This window comes from Mauremys reevesii, linkage group 24 (assembly GCF_016161935.1).
Source record: "Mauremys reevesii isolate NIE-2019 linkage group 24, ASM1616193v1, whole genome shotgun sequence".
Taxonomy (NCBI): domain Eukaryota; kingdom Metazoa; phylum Chordata; order Testudines; family Geoemydidae; genus Mauremys; species Mauremys reevesii.
In genome coordinates this window covers 20,489,520-20,512,310 of record NC_052646.1, presented here as the reverse complement: position 1 = coordinate 20,512,310, position 22,791 = coordinate 20,489,520, and the positions used below count along the sequence as shown (strand labels likewise).

At 48.8% G+C, this 22,791-nt stretch overlaps 1 protein-coding gene across 1 annotated transcript; it reads left to right on the top strand.

The window, feature by feature from the left end:
- Positions 1–1,615: 1,615 nt before the first annotated feature.
- Positions 1,616–22,791, top strand: LOC120390608 (phospholipase A2 inhibitor and Ly6/PLAUR domain-containing protein-like). Its single transcript, XM_039513338.1, has 6 exons — positions 1,616–1,750; positions 3,090–3,215; positions 5,054–5,176; positions 7,295–7,453; positions 18,516–18,656; positions 21,204–22,791. The coding sequence occupies exons 2-6, from the start codon at positions 3,161–3,163 to the stop codon at positions 21,434–21,436; spliced, it is 711 nt and encodes a 236-aa protein (XP_039369272.1). The 5' UTR covers positions 1,616–1,750; positions 3,090–3,160; the 3' UTR covers positions 21,437–22,791.

Here is a 22,791-nt window from a genome sequence, read left to right as displayed (position 1 = left end):
TCGGTCGTAGGCTGGGGGAGATAATTCCTCATAAATGGGAAAGTGCTTCCGAATGACAAACGCTTGCCCGTGTTAACACACAACATCTAACACGGAATGGCTGCCTACAAAACTGTTTCACTAAAAGAGTGATCAACATTCTCCCCAAAACTCAGGGCAGCTTTCTTACCCCCAGGCCATGAGCTCTGTGGCTTTTTTAAAAATGTGTTTGTCCTCACTTTAGATTTTAAAAAACATTAAAAAAGAAGAAAGTGTGTGTGTGTGGGGTGGGGGGCGGGGGGGGGACGGGGACGGGACAGACTTCTTATCTCTGGTAATAAACAGCTAACTTCTTTTACATACGCTAATTTTTTCTTGTGTTTTTTGTATAAATCCAGACTGTTAAAAGCAATCTTGTTTATTTTTTGTTAATTTTTTTAAAATTAAAACACATCTGTAAACTCCCCTCAATTGCCAGTTTTCATATTCTTACCCAGTTGCTGTTTTGGTACTTTAAAAATGCTATTTTTAAAAGGACAGGCTAGTATCTTAAGCCTTTTTAGTTCACTAAACTTCTACAGAATATCCCTCAGAGTGGCCTGGTTTTGTTACAGCTCAGGCAATACTGATTTGTCATGTTAAACTTTTTAAAAAAGAAACAAACATAATCCTTCAAATAGGCCTCACTGCATACAGAATAGCCTTTAAAAAGGTCATGTTATATTACAGCTCAGTCAATGCTGTATTTTCATGTTAAATATTAAAAAAACCTTTATTTTCATGTTAAATGTTAAAAAAAAAACTTTATATAATGAAACACTGCACGTTTAGCAAGTATTAAAAGTATGGAGGGAAAGTCAGGGGCTGTTCTTCAGCTAGGCTCTCTGAGCTTCATGCAGTCACAAAGCCGTGGGTTTTTGTCTTTTACAGTCAGTAAATGGAATAAAATACTTGTTATAACTTTCACAAAGTGTCTTTCACAGCAATCTCAACATTGTTGAACATTTTACAGCATTAAAAAAGTTAGGAAAGAAATCTGTGTAAAAAAACAAGCAAACGGAAAGGGTGACCCTAGAGACTTGCTAAGGCAGACTATAGTGCATGGGTCACTGGCTAGCCTAATTAATCTTATCTGTTTTCAAAATGTAGAAAAAGCCACAGTGGTTTTCACTCTGGGGTGTTTCTGCATGCTCATTTCCTTTTAATTGAAACACACCTGTAAAAAAGTTAAATAAAGGGCTCTGTCTTCATATAAGCTTCTCTTTTAAAGTGTTTATTCCTTTACAAAACTTAATATAACTTTCACTGGTATTTGTTAAAAAGTGGGGGAAGATGCGGCCTTCTTAGCTCTGATCAACTGCCTCACAGACATTGATTTTGCTAACAGTGGCTTTGCTGCTGCCTCAAATTGTCCTCACTAAAATATCACTAGTCTTAGTCTAAAACATAGGGAAAAACTTTTAAAAACTGTTTGTTACTAAGGGCTTATGATTTTAACCTTTATTAAAGCACCTATGTAAAAGGGCTGCATGGCAGGAAAGATGCTTGGGGTCTGTTTTTTAGATAAGAATAAGGCAGTTAAGGGGGGGTAGTGAGGGGAGGGCGATGGCTCTTGTATACAAATCTTGAGACTATAGGATTGGTTCAGGAAAACGTATTCTATGATGCAGCTGTAGAATAGCATCTGATTGGTCCGATCCAAAGGCAGATAACTAACCTGAGGGGTTGTGAGCCCTGGGAGTTCCCTCCTGCCCCAGGAACAGCTGCAAGGGTAAGATCTCTCTCTGACTCAGCCACCTGCTGTCTATCTTTGCCCTTTGCAAAGGGGTTTCATTTCCCTTTTCTTGCCCTGTTTTCTCTCTTTACCTCTCTTTATATGTTTCTCTTTTATTTCACACTTTTAAAATGCTCTTTTCTTAACTTACCCTTATGTTTAATATTTTAAATGTTTTTTTATTAACCAACCTTTATATTTTTACCATGTGCTCACTACACAGTCTGCTTGATAAAATTCCCTTTTTTGCCATGTGCGTTCTTTTTTGTGTCAGTATCCTAGAATCATAGAATCTCAGGGTTGGAAGGGACCCCAGGCGGTATCTAGTCCGACCCTCTGCTCAAAGCAGGACCAAACCCAACTAAATCATCCCAGCCAGGGCTTTGTCAAGCTGGGCCTTAAAAACCTCTCAGGATGGAGATTCCACCACCTCCCTAGGGAACCCAGTCCAGTGCTTCACCACCCTACTAGGGAAATAGTGTTTTCTAATATCCAACCTAAGCCTCCCCCACTGCAACTGGAGCCCATTGCTCCTTGTTCTGTCATCTGCCACCACTGAGAACAGCTGAGCTCCATCCTCTTTGGAACCCCCCTTCAGGTAGTTGAAAGCAGCTATCAAATCCCCCCTCACTTTTCTCTTCTGCAGACTAAACAAGCCCAATTCCCTCAGCCTCTCCTCGTAAGTCATGTGCTCCAGCCCCCTAATCATTTTTGTTGCCCTCCACTGGACTCTCACCAATTTGTCCACATCCTTTCTGTAGTGGGGGGCCCAAAATTAGATGCAGTACTCCAGATGAGGCCTCACCAGTGCCGAATAGAGGGGAATGATCACGTCCCTCGATCTGCTGGCAATGCCCCTACTAATACAGCCCAAGATGCCATTGGCCTTCTTGGAAACAAGGGCGCACTGCTGACGCGTATCCATATTGTGCTGCATTGTTTCAGTACAAAAGAAATTCTAGACAAAGCATCCTGAAAAAAAGGAAACGTTCTATCTGGACATTTCCAGAATTAAATGTTTTGGTTCTTTTCAACTCAAAGTGTCCTTTTGTTTCAAAATTGACGGCAATTTGTATTTTAAACCAATTTTAAAATATTAAATGCTTGAAAATGAAACAAAACCATTTTTGTTTGGCTTTTCAGTTGGACAGGAAATTGGGCAAACTCAAAACAATTCCCACCCCCCCACCCCCAATCTTTTAGAACTGCCAGTGAACCAAAGATCTGTTATTTGTGCAGCTCTGTTGCCTGGTGCTCCACCCTGCCCCGAATCTTGGCTGTTACTCCCTTTCCTTCCTCATTTCACTCATGACTCTCTCCTCCTCCCCCCGGGCAGCGCTCGCCGTGTCAGTCCTGAGAAGCGCCGTTCAGCTCCGAGCCCAGCCCCGGGCGGCTCCCAGCACCAGGATGGTTTCCTTCATCCTCTGCCTGCTCCCTGCTCTCCTAGCTACGAGTGCACAAGGTGAGTCACTCACTGCTGTGGCCAGGTAACCCCCTCTGGACTTGGACACCCCACGGATCCCCAGTCAGGGGAACATCCAGCATGTGCAGGGAGGGGGGATTAGCTCTGGGTGGGGTACAGGGCCCTGTCTACACTACGGCTACTGTAGCCGCTTAGCCACAGCGCTGTAGCTGGGCCGGCAGAGACCCGTAGTGGAGGTGTCGCCAGTCCCAATGGACAAGGTTTTCCATCCTTCTAGGAGCTCCCCTCCCCGAGTGACGGTAGCCGAGCCCAGGGAAGCATTCGCCTGTTGACCTTCACCTACTCCAGGGGTTACACTGGTCTAGCTGTGGTGCTCAGGGTGTGGATTTTTCACCCCTCCCCTCCCCGAGTGCCACAGCCATATCACCCTAACTGTTTAGTGTCGCCCAGGCCTGGGACACCGTTACTGGACACTGCCCTGAATTCTTATTCCCACGAAGGCCTCTCTGCCCGGCTTTGCCTTAATATGGGAATAAATGACTCTGCTTGGGGATTGAGTGTAACCTGGAATCAGGCCAACAATTTCCGGTAGCAGAGGGATCTCGAACTGAGCAAACAGGCAGAATGAGCTCCAATGGCTGGGAGTTGAATATAAACAAATCCTAGCTGGAATAAACCCTGGCAAAAGCTTTTCAAGAAGGGGATGGGGTGGGCAGATTCTCCATCCCTTGGTCTCTGTACATTGAGACTGGACATTGTTCTAAAAGATCGGCTCTAGCTCAGCCATCAGATATGGGCTGGATGGAGGAAGGGCTGGGCGAGGTTCTCTGGCTTGGGCAATGCAGGAGCTCAGACTAGAACAGCATCAGAGCCTGAAAATCTAAATCTCTCTAAAAGAAAAGGTGCGAAGCTGCTGCACTTACACAGCTTGTGTGCAGGGTGCTGTACATAAGGACTAAAGGGCAGAGATCAGTCCCCACACGGCTAGGGGCCAAGGCACTGGCTTCTGCACCCCCAAACCTTTCCGTCAGACCCCTCTGCTGGCCGGCTGGCAGCCCCGAGAGCCTGGCCGCTTTCACCTCAATGGCATTTCTCTGCTTCTGTGCAACAGGCTAATGTCTGAATCCTGCATCTGACCAATTCCAATAATCCGGCATCACTGGGCAGAACCCTACTGATTTGGGGGAAAGTGAGAGAACCGGAAGAGGGAAATCAGGGACAGACAGAGTCGTTGGGTCTGGCCAACCCAGCCACTTTCAGACCCCTCTGTGACTGTGTGTAGGTCACAGAGCCGGTTGGTGGTGACAGTGATACCTCCCAGCTCATCAACCCCGCCCTGCCCAGCGTCCCCATGGAGCTCAACATGTTACACCCTGAGCAGCTGATCTCCCAGACAGAAAGATGGTGATGGTGGGGGGAGAATGGAGGGCTCTGGACTGGGGAATGGGGATTGGGGGGCACACAGAGCCCCTGGCATGAGGTAGGATGTGTGTGGGGGGAGCTAGCCAGGCATCCCTGCAATAGAAGTGGATGGGATGGGCACCCGAGGAGTCTGCGAGGGCCACAGGGGGCTGCCAGGCACCTTGGGCCATGCAATGGACTCAGCCAACACAGGCTGTGAAGCAAGCGACTCTCCAGTACTGTGAATACCTGCACAACAGGAGCCACATCTGGGATGGGCGGAGCTTATTTTGTGGGCGGAGCTTGGGAAAAGCTGGCCCAGGGGCTGAAAGTGTGCAATTGCTGAGGGTCGCCGGGGAAATTGGGTCCATTAACCCCATGGCTAGTTTGGAGCAGAGGGGGAAGACTGGGGCTAAGGGAGGTGACACTGTTACACCCCAGTAAGAAGGAAACACTTGTTCTCGTTCTTTCTCCAGCGTCAACCCTGACATGCAAAACCTGCGCTGGTTCAGCGGACGCCTGCCGTGCTGCTCAAGGGACCTGCAGAGTGGACAAGGCTACAGGTGGCTGCTATTCGGTGGCAGAAGATATTACACTGGGTAGGTGACATTGCCGTCAACCCAGGCACATCCTATCCTGCAGTCTGTCACCAGCCTCACCTCATTGCTAAGCCCAACCCCAACACAGTCCATTCACAAACACGGTCACCCGGCACAGAGCACTCAGTTTGGGCTCGATGCTTGATATGTTTAGGCAACATTACGGTGTTTCCTGCCTTCTGGAGTCAGTTGCAAATCTCCCATTGACTTCAGGGCAGTCAGGATTTCAACCCTTGTGCTTTATTTATTTATTTATCTATTTATTTTTATTCACTGAGTTTCCTTCTCCACAACAGACGTCAAAAAGCAAAGTGAAAATGGTCCTTCTGAATCATGTTAAAAACAGGAAATTGGTGCCGAGATCCCTTGTACACTGCTGGACACCCAATGTCCTTTCTGAGCTGCTAGTCTCCTGCTCAGGGCTGGAGCCCTGCATAACACATTTTCCCCCTTGCTTTGGATGCAAATTCAAGATGGTTTTTGCCCCTTTGACTTAAAGAGATTCCAAACCTTCTCCACATTCAACTCCCTGAGCTCTTCAGGCCGGCGGATTTCACTAGTTCCCGTCATTTCTCAGCATTTGCCCTTTGGAATTGAAAATCTGAGTTACAGACCTGGCTTTGTTCATCCTTCCATTGAATTAAAGACATTTAAGATTCCTTCCATTTATCCTGTAAGATGGATGCATAGCACAGCATCAGCTTTAACGTGGTCTGTCATTAACTATCTATCTAATCTCCCATACATGCATCTCTCCCTATCTCTCTCTTTCTCTCTCTCTCTCTCCTGCTTTTTCCCCCCCACCCCCCGACCACACTCAGGAAATTTTCCCAGCACAGTGACAAATGGGTTGATTAAAACTTCCCCCCACTCAGGGTTTGTCTTCACTGCAGTTGATGTGGGCTGTGACCTGGGGTTTAGCCCCAACCTGCCCCCCCACCCCCACCATCCCCTACTACCCCCCCCCACAAACCCCTTTAGCCTCCCTGGATACGAGCTTTGAGCTCAGCCCGGCTGACGCAGTTCAAGGTGTAGCTTAGACCCGGGTTCCACTTTAACTTTGCAGTGAGGATGCAGCTGTAAACTAGGTTATTTCACACAGTTGCTGATAGTCCTCCAATGACTTCCCATAATTCCTTCGGGGCCGTGTTTTCCTGCCCTCCTTCCTACTCACTTCTGCTGTACTGAAATCACCTGCCGGTTTACACACCCCTTGGTGATGTTTCAGACCCCACGTTCCCTGCAGCCGGCTCCGGCTCTACCCGGCTCTCAGGCAGAGACGCCGTCGCAGAGACTCGCGGCAGAGAACGGCCCAGCTCAGGGCAGCGCTAGGAGCCCTGGGACATGCCCCCAAAGGCCTAGCGCTGCCCCGGGGTTAGTGCAGCACCGGCCGGGTGGTGTCCGGGTGGATCTAACCCCTGGGAGGCTTCGCAGTGTGGACGCTCATCCCAGAGCGTGGCTAACCCGGGTTCACTCTGCAGTGCAGACACGGCCACCGAGTCCTAGACCCCAGGGCCACAAGGGACCGTTGGGATCGTCTTGTCTGACCCCCAGCTCAGCACAGGCCAGAGACCTGCCCCAGATCATCCCTAGAGCAGAGCTGGGAGAGAAACCTCCCATCTGGCTTTACACATTGTCCCTGATGGAGAATCCACCCCGGCCCCTGGGAGATCGTCCCAGTGGTTAATGACCCTCCCTGTGAAAAACCTTCCCCTTATTCCCAGTCTGAGTCTGTCCGGCTCCAACTCCCAGCCACGGGACGGCGTCCGACCTTCCGCCGCCCGACTGAGGAGCCCGTCAGTGAACGTTTGTTCCCCGGGTAGGTTCTGGCAGACGGGGACCACGTCACCCCTGAACCGTCTCTGTGTTCAGCTCCACGGATCGAGCTCCTGGCATCTCTCACGCTAGGGCAGGTTTTCGAACCCTTCAATCGTCCTCACGGCTCTTCTCTGCCACTGACCAACCTCCTTCCTGAACGGTGGGGCCCAGAACTGGGCACAGGCTCCCAGCAGCGTCGCCCCAGGGCCAGACACGGAGGTAAAATAACCTCCCTGCTCCTCCTCCAGGTTCCCCTCCCAGCCTCTCAGTTCTGTTCTCTGTTTTCTTTCTTTACAACAGAGGGGATAAAGACCATGGGCTTCGCCAGTCGCTGTACAAATAACTATAATATGGGAGTTAAAGACCCCGTCACTCTCACTCTTGGAAATGGCACGTATCTGCGGATCAACACCACATGGTGCAACACAGACAATAACTGTAACTCGGCCGTACCGGAAGGTAGGTTATGGATCTGTTTTACTGGCCCCATTTAAGGGCTTGTTCACCCAAACAATTAGACAGTGGTGAGCTGGGGTGTTTGTCACTGTGCCTCTGTCAGTCACAACAGAGAATACCAAATTCAGGACAGGTTGCTGGGGAAAGGGCAGACACACCCCAAAACTGGTGGCTATTCTTCCATGAGATATACCAAACCAGCAACCAATGTAAACTTCTGTCTCACCGCACCAGCTAACAAGAAGTCAACAGTGCAGCCTCCTTAGGCCCTCCAGTCCTTGTATCACCACCAAAAACCCTAGACTTAAAGATGAGTGGTTATTGAAAACCAATTTTATCAAACAAAAGGGTTCTTCTGGGTATGTGGCTGGTCCTTTGGGATCAGGTCACTATATAACTCAGATCTTAGAATAGTCATGCTGGTGCCAATCCTTTAGTATCTAAAATCTAAAGTAGGGCTGTCAAGTGATTAAAAAATTAATTGCAATTAATCACACTGTTAAACAATAATAGAATACCATTTATTTAAAAAATTTGCATGTTTTCTGCATTTTCAGATATATAGTGTTCTCCGACTGCTTTTTGAATGTTACAATTCTTAATGTCTGATTTGTGTCCATTAATTCTTTTGCGTAGAGACTGTCCAGGTTTGGCCAATGTACATGGCAGAGGGGCATTGCTGGCACATGATGGCATCTATCACAATGGTAGATGTGCAGGTGAACGAGCCCTGGATGGTGTGGCTGATGTGGTTAGGTCCTATGATGGTGTCCCCTGAATAGAGATGTGGACAGAGTTGGCACCAGGGTTTGTTGCAGGGTTTGATTCCTGGGTTAATGTTTCTGTTCTATGGTGTGTGGTTGCTGGTGAGTATTTGCTTCAGGTTGGGGGGCTGTCTGTAAGCAAGGACTGGCCTGTCTCCCAAGGTCTGTGAGAGTGAGGGATCATCCTCCAGGATAGGTTGTAGATCCTAGACGATGTGCTGGAGAGGTTTTAGTTGGGAGACAGGCCAGTCCTCGCTGTATTTTAAAGAAGCCTTATTGAGGGTGCAGGAACAAACCATCCCGATGTGCAGAAAGAATAGCAAATGTGGCAGGCGACCAGCTTGGCTTAACAGTGAAATCTTTGAGCTTAAACACAAAAAGGAAGCTTACAAGGAGTGGAAACTTGGACAGATGACTAGGGAGGAATATAAAAATATTGCTCGAGCATGCAGGGGTGTAATCAGGAAGGGCAAAGCATAATTGGATTTGCAGCTAGCAAGGGATGTGAAGGGTAACAAGAAGGGTTTCTACAGGTATGTTAGCAACAAGAAAAAGGTCGGGGAAAGTGTGGGCCCCTTACTGAATGGGGGATGTGGAAAAAGCTGAAGTACTCAATGCTTTTTCTGCCTTGGTCTTCACAGACAAGGTCAGCTCTCAGACTGCTGTCCTGGGCCACACAGTATGGGGAGGAGGTGAGCAGCCCTCAGTGGTGAAAGAACAGGTTAAAGACTATTTAGAAAAGCTGGACAAGCACAAGTCCATGAGTCCAGATCTAATGCATCTGAGGGTGCTGAGAGAGTTGGCAGATGTGACTGCAGAGCCATTGACCATTATCTTTGAAAACTCGTGGCAATCAGGGGAGGTTCCAGATGACAGGAAAAAGGCAAATGTAGTGCCCATCTTTAAAAAAGGGAAGAAGGAGAACCCAGGGAACTACAGACCAGTCAGCCTCACTTCAGTCCCCGACAAATTCATGGAGAAGGTCCTAAAGGAATCCATTTTGAAGCACTTGGAGGAGAGGAAAGTGATTAGGAACAGTCAACATGGATTGACCAAGGGCAAGTCATGCCTGACCAACCTGATTGCCTTCTATGATGAGATAACTGGCTCTGTGGATATGGGGAAAGTGGTGGCTGTGATATATCTTGACTTTAGCAAAGCTTTTGATACGGTCTCCCAGAATATTCTTGCCAGCATGTTAAAGAAGTATGGGCTTGATGAATGGACTATAAGATGGATAGAAAGCTGCATAGATCATCAGGCTCAATGGGTAGTGATCAATGGCTCCATGTCTAGTTGGCAGCCGGTTTCAAGTGGAGTGCCCCAAGGGTCGGTCCTGGGGCCGGTTTTGTTCAATATCTTCATTAATGATCTGGATGATGGGATAGATTGCACCCTCAGCAAGTTCTCAGATGACACTAAACTGGGAGGAGTGGTAGATACACTGGAGGGTAGGAATAGGGTCCAGAGTGACCTAGACAAATTGGAGGATTGGGCCAAAAGAAATGTGATGAGGTTCAATGAGGACAAGTGCAGAGTCCTGCACTTAGGATGGAAGAATCCCATGCACTGCTACAGACTGGGGGCTGTCTGGCTAAGTGGCAGTTCTACAGAAAAGGACCTGGACATTATAGTGGCCGAGAAGCTGGATATCAGTCAGCAGTGTGCCCTTGTTGCCAAGAAGTCTAATGGCATATTGGGCTGTATTAGTAGGAGCATTGCCATCAGATCGAGGGAAGTGATTATTCCCCTCTATTCAGCACTGGTGAGGCCACATCTGGAGTACTGGGTCCAGTTTTTGGGCCCCCCACTACAGAAAGGATGTGGACAAATTGGAGAGAGTCCAGTGGAGGGCAACAAAAATGATTAGGGGACTGGGGCACATGACTTATGAGGAGAGGCTGAGGGAACTGGGGTTATTTAATCTGCAGAAGAGAAGAATGAGGGTGGATTTGATAGCAGCCTTCAACTACCTGAAGGGGGGTTCCAAAGAGGATGGAGCTCAGCTGTTCTCAGTGGTGGCAGATGACAGAACAAGCAGCAATGGTCTCAAGTTGCAGAGGGGGAGGTTTAGGTTGGATATTAGGAAACACTATTTTACTAGGAGGGTGGTGAAGCACTGGAATGGGTTCCCTAGGGAGGTCGTAGAATCTCCTTCCTTAGAGGTTTTTAAGGCCCGGCTTGACAAAGCCCTAGCTGGATGATTTAGTTGGGGTTGGTCCTGCTTTGAGCAGGGGGTTGGACTAGATACCTCCTGAGGTACCTTCCAACTCTGATATTCAATGATTCTAAGATGGCTGGAAACCGGGTTTGGAGCCCCAGGGCTGTTCATCGCTGGCCACTCTATTCCCATGGGCCCTTGTGCGAAAAATTCAAAACCACCCGTTTGGCCATTTCCCCAAACAATGTGATTTCCTGTCGCTTTCAGCATTTGAAGCAGTGAATGATCCCAGCTGTGACATCGCCGGCATCACAGAGCCGTGTGGGGAGAACACACACGGGTGGGATATCCGCACCCAGGGGCCCAGCTTGTTCCTGGAGGGCAGGGATAGCGGGAGGAGGGGTTGCCTTGGATAGCAAAGGTGTTTGCACCTGCTCTGAGGCTGAGATGTGAATAGCAGACAAACTCATTGGAAATCTCTGGGTAGGGATAAAAGGGGAAAAACCAGGGGGAGCGCACCATGGTAGGGTTGGCTACAGACCGGCTAGCCAGGAAGAAGAGGAGAATGAGGCTTTTTTTAAAAACAATTAACAAAGTCATGCAAAGCCCAGGACTCATAGACTCATAGACTTTAAGGTCAGAAGGGACCATTATGATCGTCTAGTCTGACCTCCTGCACAGCGCAGGCCACAGAATCTCACCCACCCACTCCTGTAACAAACCCCTAACCTATGTCTGAGCTACTGAAGTCCCCAAATTGCGGTTTGAAGACCTCAAGCTGCAGAGAATCCTCCAGCAAGTGACCCGTGCCCCATGCTGCAGAGGAAGACGAAAAACCTTCAGGGCCTCTGCCAATCTGCCCTGAAGGAAAATTCCTTCCCGACCCCAAATATGGCGATCAGCTAAACCCTGAGCATATGGGCAAGACTCACCAGCCAGCACCCAGGAAAGAATTCTCTGTAGTAACTCAGATCCCACCCCACCTAACATCCCATCATAGACCACTGGGCATACTGACCTGCTGATAATCAAAGATCAATTGCCAAATTAATTGCCAAAATTAGGCTATCACCTTCATACCATCCCCTCCATAAACTTTATCAAGCTTAGTCTTAAAGCCAGATATGTCTTTTGCCCCCACTACTCCCCTTGGAAGGCTGTTCCAGAACTTCACTCCTCTAATGGTTAGAAACCTTCATCTAATTTCAAGTCTAAACTTCCTAGTGTCCAGTTTATATCCATTTGTTCTTGTGTCCACATTGGTACTAAGCTTAAATAATTCCTCTCCCTCCCTAATATTAATCCCTCTGATATATTTATAAAGAGCAATCAAATCCCCCCTCAACCTTCTTTTGGTTAGGCTAAACAAGCCAAGCTCTTTGAGTCTCCTTTCATAAGGCAGGTTTTCCATTCCTCGGACCATCCTAGTAGCCCGTCTCTGAACCTGTTCCAGTTTGAATTCATCCTTCTTAAACATGGGAGACCAGAACTGCACACAGTATTCCAGAAGAGGTCTCACCAGTGCCTTGTATAACAGTACTAACACCTCCTTGTCTTTGCTGGAAATACCTTGTCTGATGCATCCTAAAACCGCATTAGCTTTTTTAACAGCCATATCACATTGGCGGCTCATAGTCATCCTGTGATCAACCAATACCCCGAGGTCCTTCTCCTCCTCTGTTACTTCCAACTAATGCGTCCCCAATTTATAACTAAAATTCTTGTTATTAAACTCTAAATGCATGACCTTGCACTTTTCACTATTAAATTTCATCCTATTACTGTGGAAGCAGCAAAGAATCCTGTGGCACCTTATAGACTAACAGACGTTTTGCAGCATGAGCTTTCGGGGGGGAATACCCACTTCTTCGGATGCAAGTAGTGGAAATTTCCAGGGACAGGTATATATAAGCAAGCAAGAAGCAAGCTAGAGATAACGAGGTTAGTTCAATCAGGGAGGATGAGGCCCTGTTCTAGCAGATGAGGTGTGAAAACCAAGGGAGGAGAAACTGGTTCTGTAGTTGGCAAGCCATTCACAGTCTTTATTTAATCCTGAGCTGATGGTGTCAAATTTGCAGATGAACTGGAGCTCAGCAGTTTCTCTTTGAAGTCTGGTCCTAAAGCTTTTTTGCTGCAGGATGGCCACCTTAAGATCTGCTATTGTGTGGCCAGGGAGGTTGAAGTGTTCTCCTACAGGTTTTTGTATATTGCCATTCCTAATGTCTGATTTGTGTCCATTTATCCTTTTCCTTAGAGACTGTCCAGTTTGGCCGATGTACATAGCAGAGGGGCATTGCTGGCATATGATGGCGTATATTACATTGGTGGACGTGCAGGTGAATGAACCAGTGATGGTGTGGCTGATCTGGTTAGGTCCTGTGATGGTGTTGCTGGTGTAGATATGTGGGCAGAGTTGGCATCGAGGTTTGTTGCATGGGTTGGTTCCTGAGCTAGAGTTACTATGGTGCGGTGTGCAGTTGCTGGTGAGAATATGCTTCAGGTTGGCAGGTTGTCTGTGGGCGAGGACTGGCCTGCCACCCAAGGCCTGTGAAAGTGTGGGATCATTGTCCAGGATGGGTTGTAGATCCCTGATGATGCGTTGGAGGGGTTTTAGCTGGGGACTGTATGTGATGGCCAGTGGAGTCCTGTTGGTTTCTTTCTTGGGTTTGTCTTGCAGTAGGAGGTTTCTGGGTACACGTCTGGCTCTGCTGATCAGTTTGCTTATTTCCTCGTGTGGGTACTGTAGTCTTGAGAATGCTTGATGGAGATTTTGTAGGTGTTGGTCTCTGTCTGAGGGGTTAGAGCAGATACGGTTGTACCTCAGTGCTTGGCTGTAGACAATGGATCTTGTGGTGTGTCCGGGATGGAAGCTGGAGGCATGAAGGTAGGCATAGTGGTCGGTAGGTTTTCGGTATAGGGTGGTGTTAATGTGACCATCACTTATTTGCACCGTGGTGTCTAGGAAGTGGACCTCCCGTGTAGATTGGTCCAGGCTGAGGTTGATGGAGGGATGGAAGCTGTTGAAATCGTGGTGGAATTTTTCCAGAGTCTCCTTCCCATGGGTCCAGATGATGAAGATGTCATCAATGTAGCGTAGGTAGAGAAGGGGCATGAGTGGACGGGAGCTGAGGAAGCGATGTTCCAGGTTGGCCATAAAAATATTGGCATATTGTGGGGCCATGCAGGTGCCCATAGCGGTGCCACTGATCTGGAGATATATATTGTCATCAAATTTGAAATAGTTGTGTGTGAGGATAAAGGCACAGAGCTCAGCAACCAGTTGTGCTGTGGCATCATCAGGGATACTGTTCCTGACAGCTTGTATTCCATCAGTGTGTGGGATGTTTGTGTAGAAAGCCTCTACATCCATGGTGGCTAGGATGGTGTTTTCTGGAAGGTCACTAATGCATTGTAGTTTCCTCAGGAAATCAGTGGTGTCACGGAGATAGCTGGGAGTGCTGGTGGCATAGGGTCTGAGTAGAGAGTCTACATATCCAGACAGTCCTTCAGTGAGAGTGCCAATGCCCGAGATGATGGGGCGTCCAGGATTTCCAGGTTTGTGGATCTTGGCTAGTAGATAAAATAACCCTGGTCGGGGTTCTAAGGGTATGTTGATTTGTTCCGGTGTTAGTGTAGGGAGTGTCTTGAGTAGATGGTGCAGTTTCTTAGTGTATTCCTCAGTGGGATCTGAGGGAAGTAGCCTGTAAAATTTGGTATTGGAGAGTTGTCTGGCGGCCTCCTTTTGGTAGTCAGACCTGTTCATGATGACAACAGCACCTCCTTTATCAGCCTCTTTGATTATAATGTCAGGATGGTTTCTGAGGCTGAAGAAACCCTATTACTATTACTCCAGTTTACAAGGTCATCCAGATCTTCCTGTATGATATCCCGGTCCTTCTCTGTGTTAGCAATACCTCCCAGCTTTGTGTCATCCGCAAACTTTATTAGCACATTCCCGCTTTTTGTGTCAAGGTCAGTAATAAAAAGGTTAAATAAGATTGGTCCCAAAACTGATCCCTGAGGAACTCCACTAGTAACCTCCTTCCAGCCCGACAGTTCACCTTTCAGTATGACCCATTGTAGTCTCCCCTTTAACCAGTTCCTTATCCACCTTTCAATTTTCATATTGATCCTCATCTTTTCCAATTTAACTAATAATTCCCCATGTGGAACCGTGTCAAATGCCTTCCTGAAATCGAGGTAAATTAGATCCACTGCATTTCCTTTGTCTAAAAAGTCTGTTACCTTCTCAAAGAAGGAGATCAGGTTGGTTTGGCACAATCTACCTTTTGTGAAACCATGTTGTATTTTGTCCCAATTACCATTGACCTCAATGTCCTTAACTACTTTCTCCTTCAAAAATTTTTCCAAGACCTTACATACTACAGATGTCAAACTAACAGGCCTATAGTTACTCAGATCACTTTTTTTTCCTTTCTTAAAAATAGGAACTATGTTAGCAATTCCCCAGTCGTACGGTACAACCCCTGAGTTTACCGATTCATTAAAAATTCTTGCTAATGGGCTTGCAATTTCATGTGCCAGTTCCTTTAATATTCTTGGATGAAGATTATCTGGGCCCTCCGATTTAGTCCCATTAAGCTGTTCGAGTTTGGCTTCTACCTCGGATGTGGTAATATCTACCTTCATATCCCCATTCCCAATTGTCATCCGTCCATTATCCCTAAGCTCCTCGTTAGCCTTATTAAAGACTGAGGCAAAGCATTTGTTTAGATATTGGGCCATGCCTAGATTATCTTTAACCTCCACTCCATCCTCAGTGTTTAGCGGTCCCACTTCTTTCTTTGTTTTCTTCTTATTTATATGGCTATAGAAACTTTTACTATTGGTTTTAATTCCCTTTGCAAGGTCCAACTCTACATGGCTTTTAGCCTTTCTCACTTCATCCCTACGTGTTCTGACCTCAATAAGGCAGCTTTCCTTGCTAATCCCGCCCATCTTCCACTCCTTGTAGGCTTTCTGCTTTTTCTTAATCACCTCTCTGAGGTGCTTGTTCATCCAGCTTGGTCTACAACTCCTGCCTATGATTTTTTCCCCCTTTCTTGGGATGCAGGCTTCTGATAGTTTCTGCAACTTTGACTTGAAGTAATTCCAGGCCTCCTCTGCCTTTAGATCCACAAGTTCTTCAGTCCAATCCACTTGCCTAACTAATTTCCTTAATTCTTTAAAGTTAGCCCTTTTGAAATCAAACACCCTAGTCCCAGATCTATTTTTCTTTATCCTTCCATCTGGTTTGAAATGAATTAGCTCATGATCACTCGAACCAAGGTTGTCCCCTGCAACCATTTCTTCTATGAGGTCCTCACTACTCACCAAAACCAAATCTAAAATGGCATCCCCTCTTGTTGGTTCTTCAACTACTTGGTGAAGGAATCCATCAGCTATCGCATCCAGAAAAATCTGAGCCCTATTATTGTTACTAGCACTTGTCCTCCAGTCTATATCTGGGAAGGTAAAGTCTCCCATGATCACACAATTCCCATTAGTGTTTACTTCATTAAAAACATTAAAGAGGTCTCTATCCATATCCAGATCAGATGCCGGCGGTCTGTAGCACACCCCAAGCACTATCTCAGGGGAGGCTCTAGTAGCTTTCTTTCCCAATGTGATTTTTGCTCAGACAGACTCTGTCTTATCTATTCCATCACTTCTTATTTCTTTACAGTTAACCTCATCACTGACATACAATGCTACTCCACCACCTTTGCCTTTATTTCTGTCCTTCCTAAACAGCACATAGCCTTCAATACCTGTACTCCAGTCATGACTACTATTCCACCATGTCTCTGTTATCCCTATAATATCCGGTTTCACTTCCTGCACCAGTAGCTCTAGTTCCTCCATTTTGTTACCTAGGCTCCTCGCATTAGTGTACAGACAGCTTAATTTTTGCCGTTTTGGCTTCACTGACATTCTTTACCCGGTTAGGCCCAGACATTCTACCACCAGCATCACCTATTAGACTGGTATCTACACTACCCTTCCTCCTTATGTCCATTCTTCTGCCCATGGCTGTATCCTCTCTTACTTTGTTTTCTTCCCTCTCATGTTAAATTCTGGCGTGGAGATTACCTGGACATCTCCCAACCATCTCCCCCAAATTCCTGGTTTAAAGCTCTCTTAATCAGTTGTGCCAGCCTCCATCCTAGAAGTCTATTTCCCTCCTTACTCAGGTGAAGTCCATCCCGAGAGAACAGTCCTCTGTCCATGAATGCTTCCCAGTGGCCGTACATCCCAAAGCCCTCCTTGTAGCACCACTGCCTGAGCCATCTGTTGATCGCCATAATCTTGTCACACCTTTGTTGCCCTTCTCTAGGAACAGGCAGAATCCCACTGAAAATCACCTGATCCTCAATTTCCTTAAGCATCTTCCCCAGCCTGGCATAGTCTCCCTTGAATACGTTCCAGCGAGAATCTAGCCGTATCATTTGTTCCCACATGAAGGACAATCAACGGATTCTTTCCCGCTCCCGTTAGGATCCTTTTCAGCCTCAGGTCCACATCCCGTATCTTAGCGCCTGGCAGACAGCACACCCTTCTGTTCTCCGGATCAGCTCTAGTTACAAGCCTGTCTATTCTTCTCAGTAAGGAGTCCCCAGTCACATAGACCTGCCTTTTCCTGGTGACAGTGTGATTCTCTGGTCTATCCCCTGCTCCCACTGTCTGCAAGTCCTCTTGATTGCTATTGTCCCTTGCAATCCTCCGCAACCCATCCCGTATCCTCCTGGGGCTCATATTTGGTGTTGTCTCCATTGACTCTTCCCCTCTTCCTATAGGACTAGCTGCTCTTCTCGTTTTCCTTGTCCTCTCACCTTCAGCGACCACCTGCTGTGCCCCTTCTTCATTTTCCAACTCTGCAAACCTGTTCCTGAGCTCTATTTCTCCTTCACTGGCCCGTCTTTTCCTCTGCCTGGTTCTGTTAATCACATGCTTCCACTGTCCACTTTCCTCACCCAGCAGTCTCCCCTCAGAATTCTTTGGTCCTGCTTCCATCTGCAAGTCTGAGATTATCCCTTCAGCCTCCTCATGTCTTTGCTCCATCATCCGCTCGAACCCCCTTCTAAACTCAACCAGAGTTTCCACCTGCATCTCCAGTCCTCGGATCTTTTCTTCCATCAGCTCTATCAGGCGGCACTTCATGCAGACGAAACTCTTTTCAGGTACCACCTCCAGGATCATGTACATGCTGCAGCTTCCACATCCAGTCATCCTCATTGTGTCTTTCACTGCTGCCTCTGTATCGGTCATAGCCTTCCCACCTAAAACCTGTTAGTCCAGGAAACACAAACACAAACCAAAACAAAGCCCCAGAACACCGGCAGACCACCACCCCTCCCTTCACTAGCCTGTCAGTTCCTCTGCCTAGGTCTAAGTCTCCCCCGCAAACTCCCAGTGAAACTCCCCTGTTTACAGCTCTGTTTGCTGGCTGCTGTGCCGCTGCAGCTGTCTAGGGACGTGTGGTGATGGGGGACTTCAGCCACCCAGAGATCGGTTGGAAAATAATACAGCTGGGCAGATTGTCCAACAAGTTCATGGAATTCATTGGGGACAACATTTTTTATTGCACTCTTCCCTTCCTTGCCATGGATTCAGGGCACCCACCATGTCCCCCTTCCCCTCTTCCCCACCCATATCAGGTCTGTGTATATGCCGCCTTAATCCCCCTTCCACCTTCCCCCCCGCCACTATCCTCCTTTCTGTCTGGGAGATGGGTCATTCTGGGTGTCACTGTGTTACACCCCCAGGGACGCTGGGCAGAGCGGAGATGGGGTGTCAGTGGGGCCATTGACCGGGGGTTTGATCTGAGACAATTGCAGAGGTGGCTGGGCTAATCAGCTGTCGGGGTGTGTGCGTGGGTGGATGGGAGAGGCGGGTCCGATTTCTCTCAAAGATGGCAGGCTTCTGGCCCTGGGTGCCTAGAAAATGCCCAGAAATTCTGGAACCGATCGGCTGCCAGTTTCAGAGGTTGCCGTGTGACAGACGGATGCTGTCGGGCTGGGGGTAGGGACCTTTAAACGCTCAGGCAATGCAGGGCAGTGGGTGCACCGTACGGTTTGAGCGAGGTTTAACCTACCCGGTAATCATGTCTGTCTCTCTCTCTCTCTCTCTTGGTTCTCAGTGCCCAAGGGGAGCACCACCAAGAATGGGCTGCAGTGCCCGACCTGCTGGTCTCTGAGCACTGATACCTGTGACAGCCACATCGCCCCTTGTACAGGGGACGAGACCTATTGCATCGATTTCGCTGGGACGATACGGAGAGGTAAATGCTGCCAGCTGGCCGCAGTGTGGGAGCTGCCCCGGGAATCTCACGCCTCAGGAACTCCCCAAAGGGCGGGTGAAACCTAGGGCCAGTCTACACTGCACCATTGTACCGCATCTGGTGAAGACGCTCTGTGCTGACGGGAGAGAGCCCTGCTGTCCGCACAATAAATCCACCTCCACAAGCAGCGGTGGGGATGTCAGCAGGAAGTGGGCACTGGATGGCGTAACTTACATCGCTGAAGGATGTGGCTTCTTCATACCCCTGAGCGACATACAGACCCAAGCTGTAGTGTAGACAGGCCCCTAGAGTCTCCCAGACCCTCAGGCTGTGCTGAGCCCTTGGGCGGTTGGGAGCCACCAAGAGGGGTTTTGGCCGGAGGGAAGGAGAGAGGAATTTGGAAGTTTTCCCTTCCAGACCAGCTCCCCCCTCCCAGTGATGCCGCCCTGATCCTGGAGTTACGACAACACAGTACTTGCCATGGGAAGGGTTGTCATGTCAATGATGCAGAGCTGGGGAGAGAACCCAGGAGTCCTGGCTCCCAGCCTCTCCCTGCTCTAACCACTAGACCCCACCCCCGGTATGTTTAAGGTGGAGCTAAGCTATTGCTCAGTGTGGAAGCTCCTGTTCTCAGTGTGTGTCCAGGACCCCCAGCGCTTTGGGGTGTTTATAAAATAACTGAACTGAACCCGGTCAGGGCTGCAGGGGATGGTGAAAGCTGGGCCTGGGCCATTCACTTTCCACCACAGGCCTGGCCCCCTTCCTCTTCTCCCCGAGGTCCTGCCGGCCAGCCAGGCTGGAAACTGGAGCCCGGCCTGTCATAGGTTTGTTCCCCACTTTGAACTTTAGCGTCCAAAAGGTGGGGACCTGCATGTACCCTTCTAAGCTTAAATCCTAGCTTAGATCTGATAGCACTGCCACCAACCAAAAATATAGTGTTTTGGTTCACTTTCCATTCCCCCCAAACCTTCCCTGGGGAACCCAAGACCCAAACCCCTTGGGTCTTAACACAAAGGGAAATAAACCATTCCCTCACCTTCCCCCCTCCCAGACTTTCCCTCCCTCGGTCGTCTGGAGAGACGACCTTGATTCAACCTCCTTGAATCTAAAAGAAAGAGGGATTCACCTTCCCCCCCTTCTCTCTTCCCCCCACCTATCCCTGGTGAGTCAGACTAATCCTCTGGGGTCTCAAACAAGGGAAAAATCAATCAGGTTCTTAAAAAGAAAAGATTTTATGAAAAGAAAATAAAAACTAAGGGCTAGTCTACACTTAACAGCCGGGTCGACGCGGTGAGTTCGACTTCTCGGAGTTCGAACTATCGCGTCTAATCTGGGCGCAATAGTTCGAACTCCGGAAGCGCCGGGGTCGACTCCGGTACTCCACCACTGCAAAAGGCGGTGGCGAAGTCGACCTTGGAGCCGCGGACTTCGATTCCGCGGCGTCTGGACGGGTGAGTAGTTCGAACTAGGGTACTTCGAATTCAGCTACGCTATTCACGTAGCTGAACTTGCGTACCCTAGTTCGACCCCCGCTCTTAGTGTAGACCTGCCCTAACTCTGTAACGCCAGGATGGAAAATATACAGGGTTTAGCTTATAAAAACTAAAGGGACTCCCGCCCCCCTTCTAGCATAAGCACAAGTAACAGCAAACAGAAATAAAATAATCTTCCAGCAAACACACATTTGCAAATACAGAAAGCAACCAAAAGACTAATCCGCTTTTTAACTAATACTCACTATACTGAATAGAAGAGACTATTTCAGGAAGCTTGGAGAGCCTGTAAGTATGTCTGGCTTCTCTTAATCCCAAGAGAGAACGGACAACAACACAAAAAGAACAAACAGACTTCCCTCCACCGAGATTTTTAAAGTATCTTGTCCCCTGATGGGTCCTCTGGTCAGGTGTTAGCCAGGTTCACTGAGCTTGTTAACCCTTTCCAGGTAAAAGAGACCTTAACCCTTAACTATCTGTTTATGACACGGCCCAAGGAGCCTGAGCAGCTGTGGGGTGCTGTGCACTCTCCATCTGCTCTGGGCAGGGGACCCAGAGGGCAGGGACTTGGGGCGGGGGCTGCTCTCAGTTCCCCCACCCTGGGCAGGTGGAGAGGCCCAGGGTCCCCAGCCCTGCAACGGCTTCCGGCTTGGCTGGGGGGCAGGGCCCCAAGGGGAAGAGGAGAGGTGGGGTGGGACCACAGAGGGGGCAGGGCCTCATGGCCCCCCACTTTTAGGAAGACTCTGTCGACCCTGGCCCGAGCATGGTCCCCGGGGGTGCCGGGCGCTGTGGAAGGAGCCTTCACTGGAGATCAGCTGGTTCCAAACTCCAGCTTCAGTCTCATGTGGAGCTGCAGAAAGGGGTGCGGGGGAGGCAGGAGGGGACCAGACGCCCGCCCTGCCATGGCCGGTTACAGCGAGAGCAGGGAGAGCACCGGGCGGGTGGGAACGGGAGGCAGAGGTGGGAACCGCTGGATGGTGGAGACAGAGGTTACGGGGGCAGAGAAGGAACCAGAGCTGCCCCCGCCTAATAACAGGCTGATTTTCTCCATCAGGTTCAGAGAAATCAACATTTGCTGCAAAAGGCTGCGCTACTGCGTCCACAAAAGTGATTAAAGGGGGAATGGGCCTGTTTTCTGCACTCTCCACGTTCATGTTCACCAAAGCGACCTCCAAACCTGCGGAGAAAACACCCCCCAGTGGGGCCAGCCCGGCTCTGGGGCGATTCTCCTTTGCCCTCTACCTGCCTGGCCTCACTGGGCTGCTGCTGGTGAAGCTGCTCGCCTGACCCCCGACCGGCACGGCCCTCACAGCACCTGATTCCTGTGCGTTGCAGCCCGAGCTCTGAATCATACGTTAATTCTATTGATTACTTACGAAGTCCCAGTGCTCGCTGGGAGGTCTGACAGCCTCTAATTCCTAGATCCGTCCCAGTGTTATTAAAATTGCTGTTCAGTTGGGAACCCCGAGGGGGCTGGTCGCAGTCCTTGCACTGTAGGAAACTTCTGTGTTTCTAATGGTTGATCAGCACATTTAGCAGAGTCCCAAAGGCTCCAGCCCAGGAAGGGGGACAGCGGTAACACAGAATGTCCATCTGAACCGCCCCGTTCTCGCACCGCCCCTTGCAGAACAACCGGAAATGTCAGTCATTATCTTCCTCCTCACCAGCACCTTCCTCCTCATCACCCGGGGCCGTGATCCGGGCACCCCCCAAACACTGCGTCTCGCTCACCTCCTGCCCACAGGCTGGGGTGTGACTTTTATAATGTTACGCTGACGCCACTGTGCCTAATGCCTATTCAGTAGGGGCTTCTCCCCTCCGCCTTATCTGTATCTCCTCACCCTGCCGATGTCGGGGTCCCTTCTCCTGTAGGTTAGGATGTTACTGATCTCAGCTTATTCTCAGACACGTCAATTCCTTGCCATGGCCGGCTTGTGGTCAGACATCTGCAGACATTCCCGTCCTACAATATCCCAAAGCCGGTGTTAGCTCACGTCCCTGTGGCTGGCTGGTGTCATTACGGACAAACCGCCCCTTTAAACACTCTGTTCCCAGGCCCCCCAAACGTAGGGGCGAGTTGTGATAAGTAAAGTTGGGGGCGAGCAGCTCCCTTTGATGGACACCCAGCCAGCCAGTTAGCTGTAAAATCCCTCTTGGTGGCTGTTCTTAACTTGCTTTACCTGTAAAGGGTTAAGAAGTCCCCCAGGTAAAGGAAAGGAAGTGGGCACCTGACCAAAAGAGCCAGTGGGAAGGTAGAACTTTTTGAAAATGAGGAAAGAAACTTTCCCTTTGTCTGTTGTTCTCTCTGGGCTGCGGGGACAGGATCAGCCATGCTATAAGCAGCAATGCTGGGTAAGCTTTGAACCACGTATGAAACATTATTTTCCCTGCCTAGCAGGGCTCATTGGGACAGGGAATGTCCAGGTGGACGCAATCAGGTTATTTCTTTATTTTGGCTTGTGGACTCCTCTGTGCTAACCCCAGGTGCTTCTGTTTGCTTGTATCCTTTAAGCTGAACCCCAAGAAGCTATTCTGGGTGCTTGGTTTTTGGAATTGCTCTTTTAAAAACTAGCAGAAGCTGAAGTTCCAGATGTATTTTCTTTCTTTTTGATTTGAATAAAATTTACCTGTTTAAAGAACAG

Coding starts and splice junctions, on each gene's coding strand:
- LOC120390608 (XM_039513338.1), top strand. CDS start 3,161: ATGGTTTCCTTCATCCTCTGCCTGCTCCCTGCTCTCCTAGCTACGAGT. Junction 7,454..18,515: donor TAACTCGGCCGTACCGGAAG/GTAGGTTATGGA, acceptor CTTGGTTCTCAG/TGCCCAAGGGGAGCACCACC. Junction 18,657..21,203: donor CGCTGGGACGATACGGAGAG/GTAAATGCTGCC, acceptor TTTCTCCATCAG/GTTCAGAGAAATCAACATTT.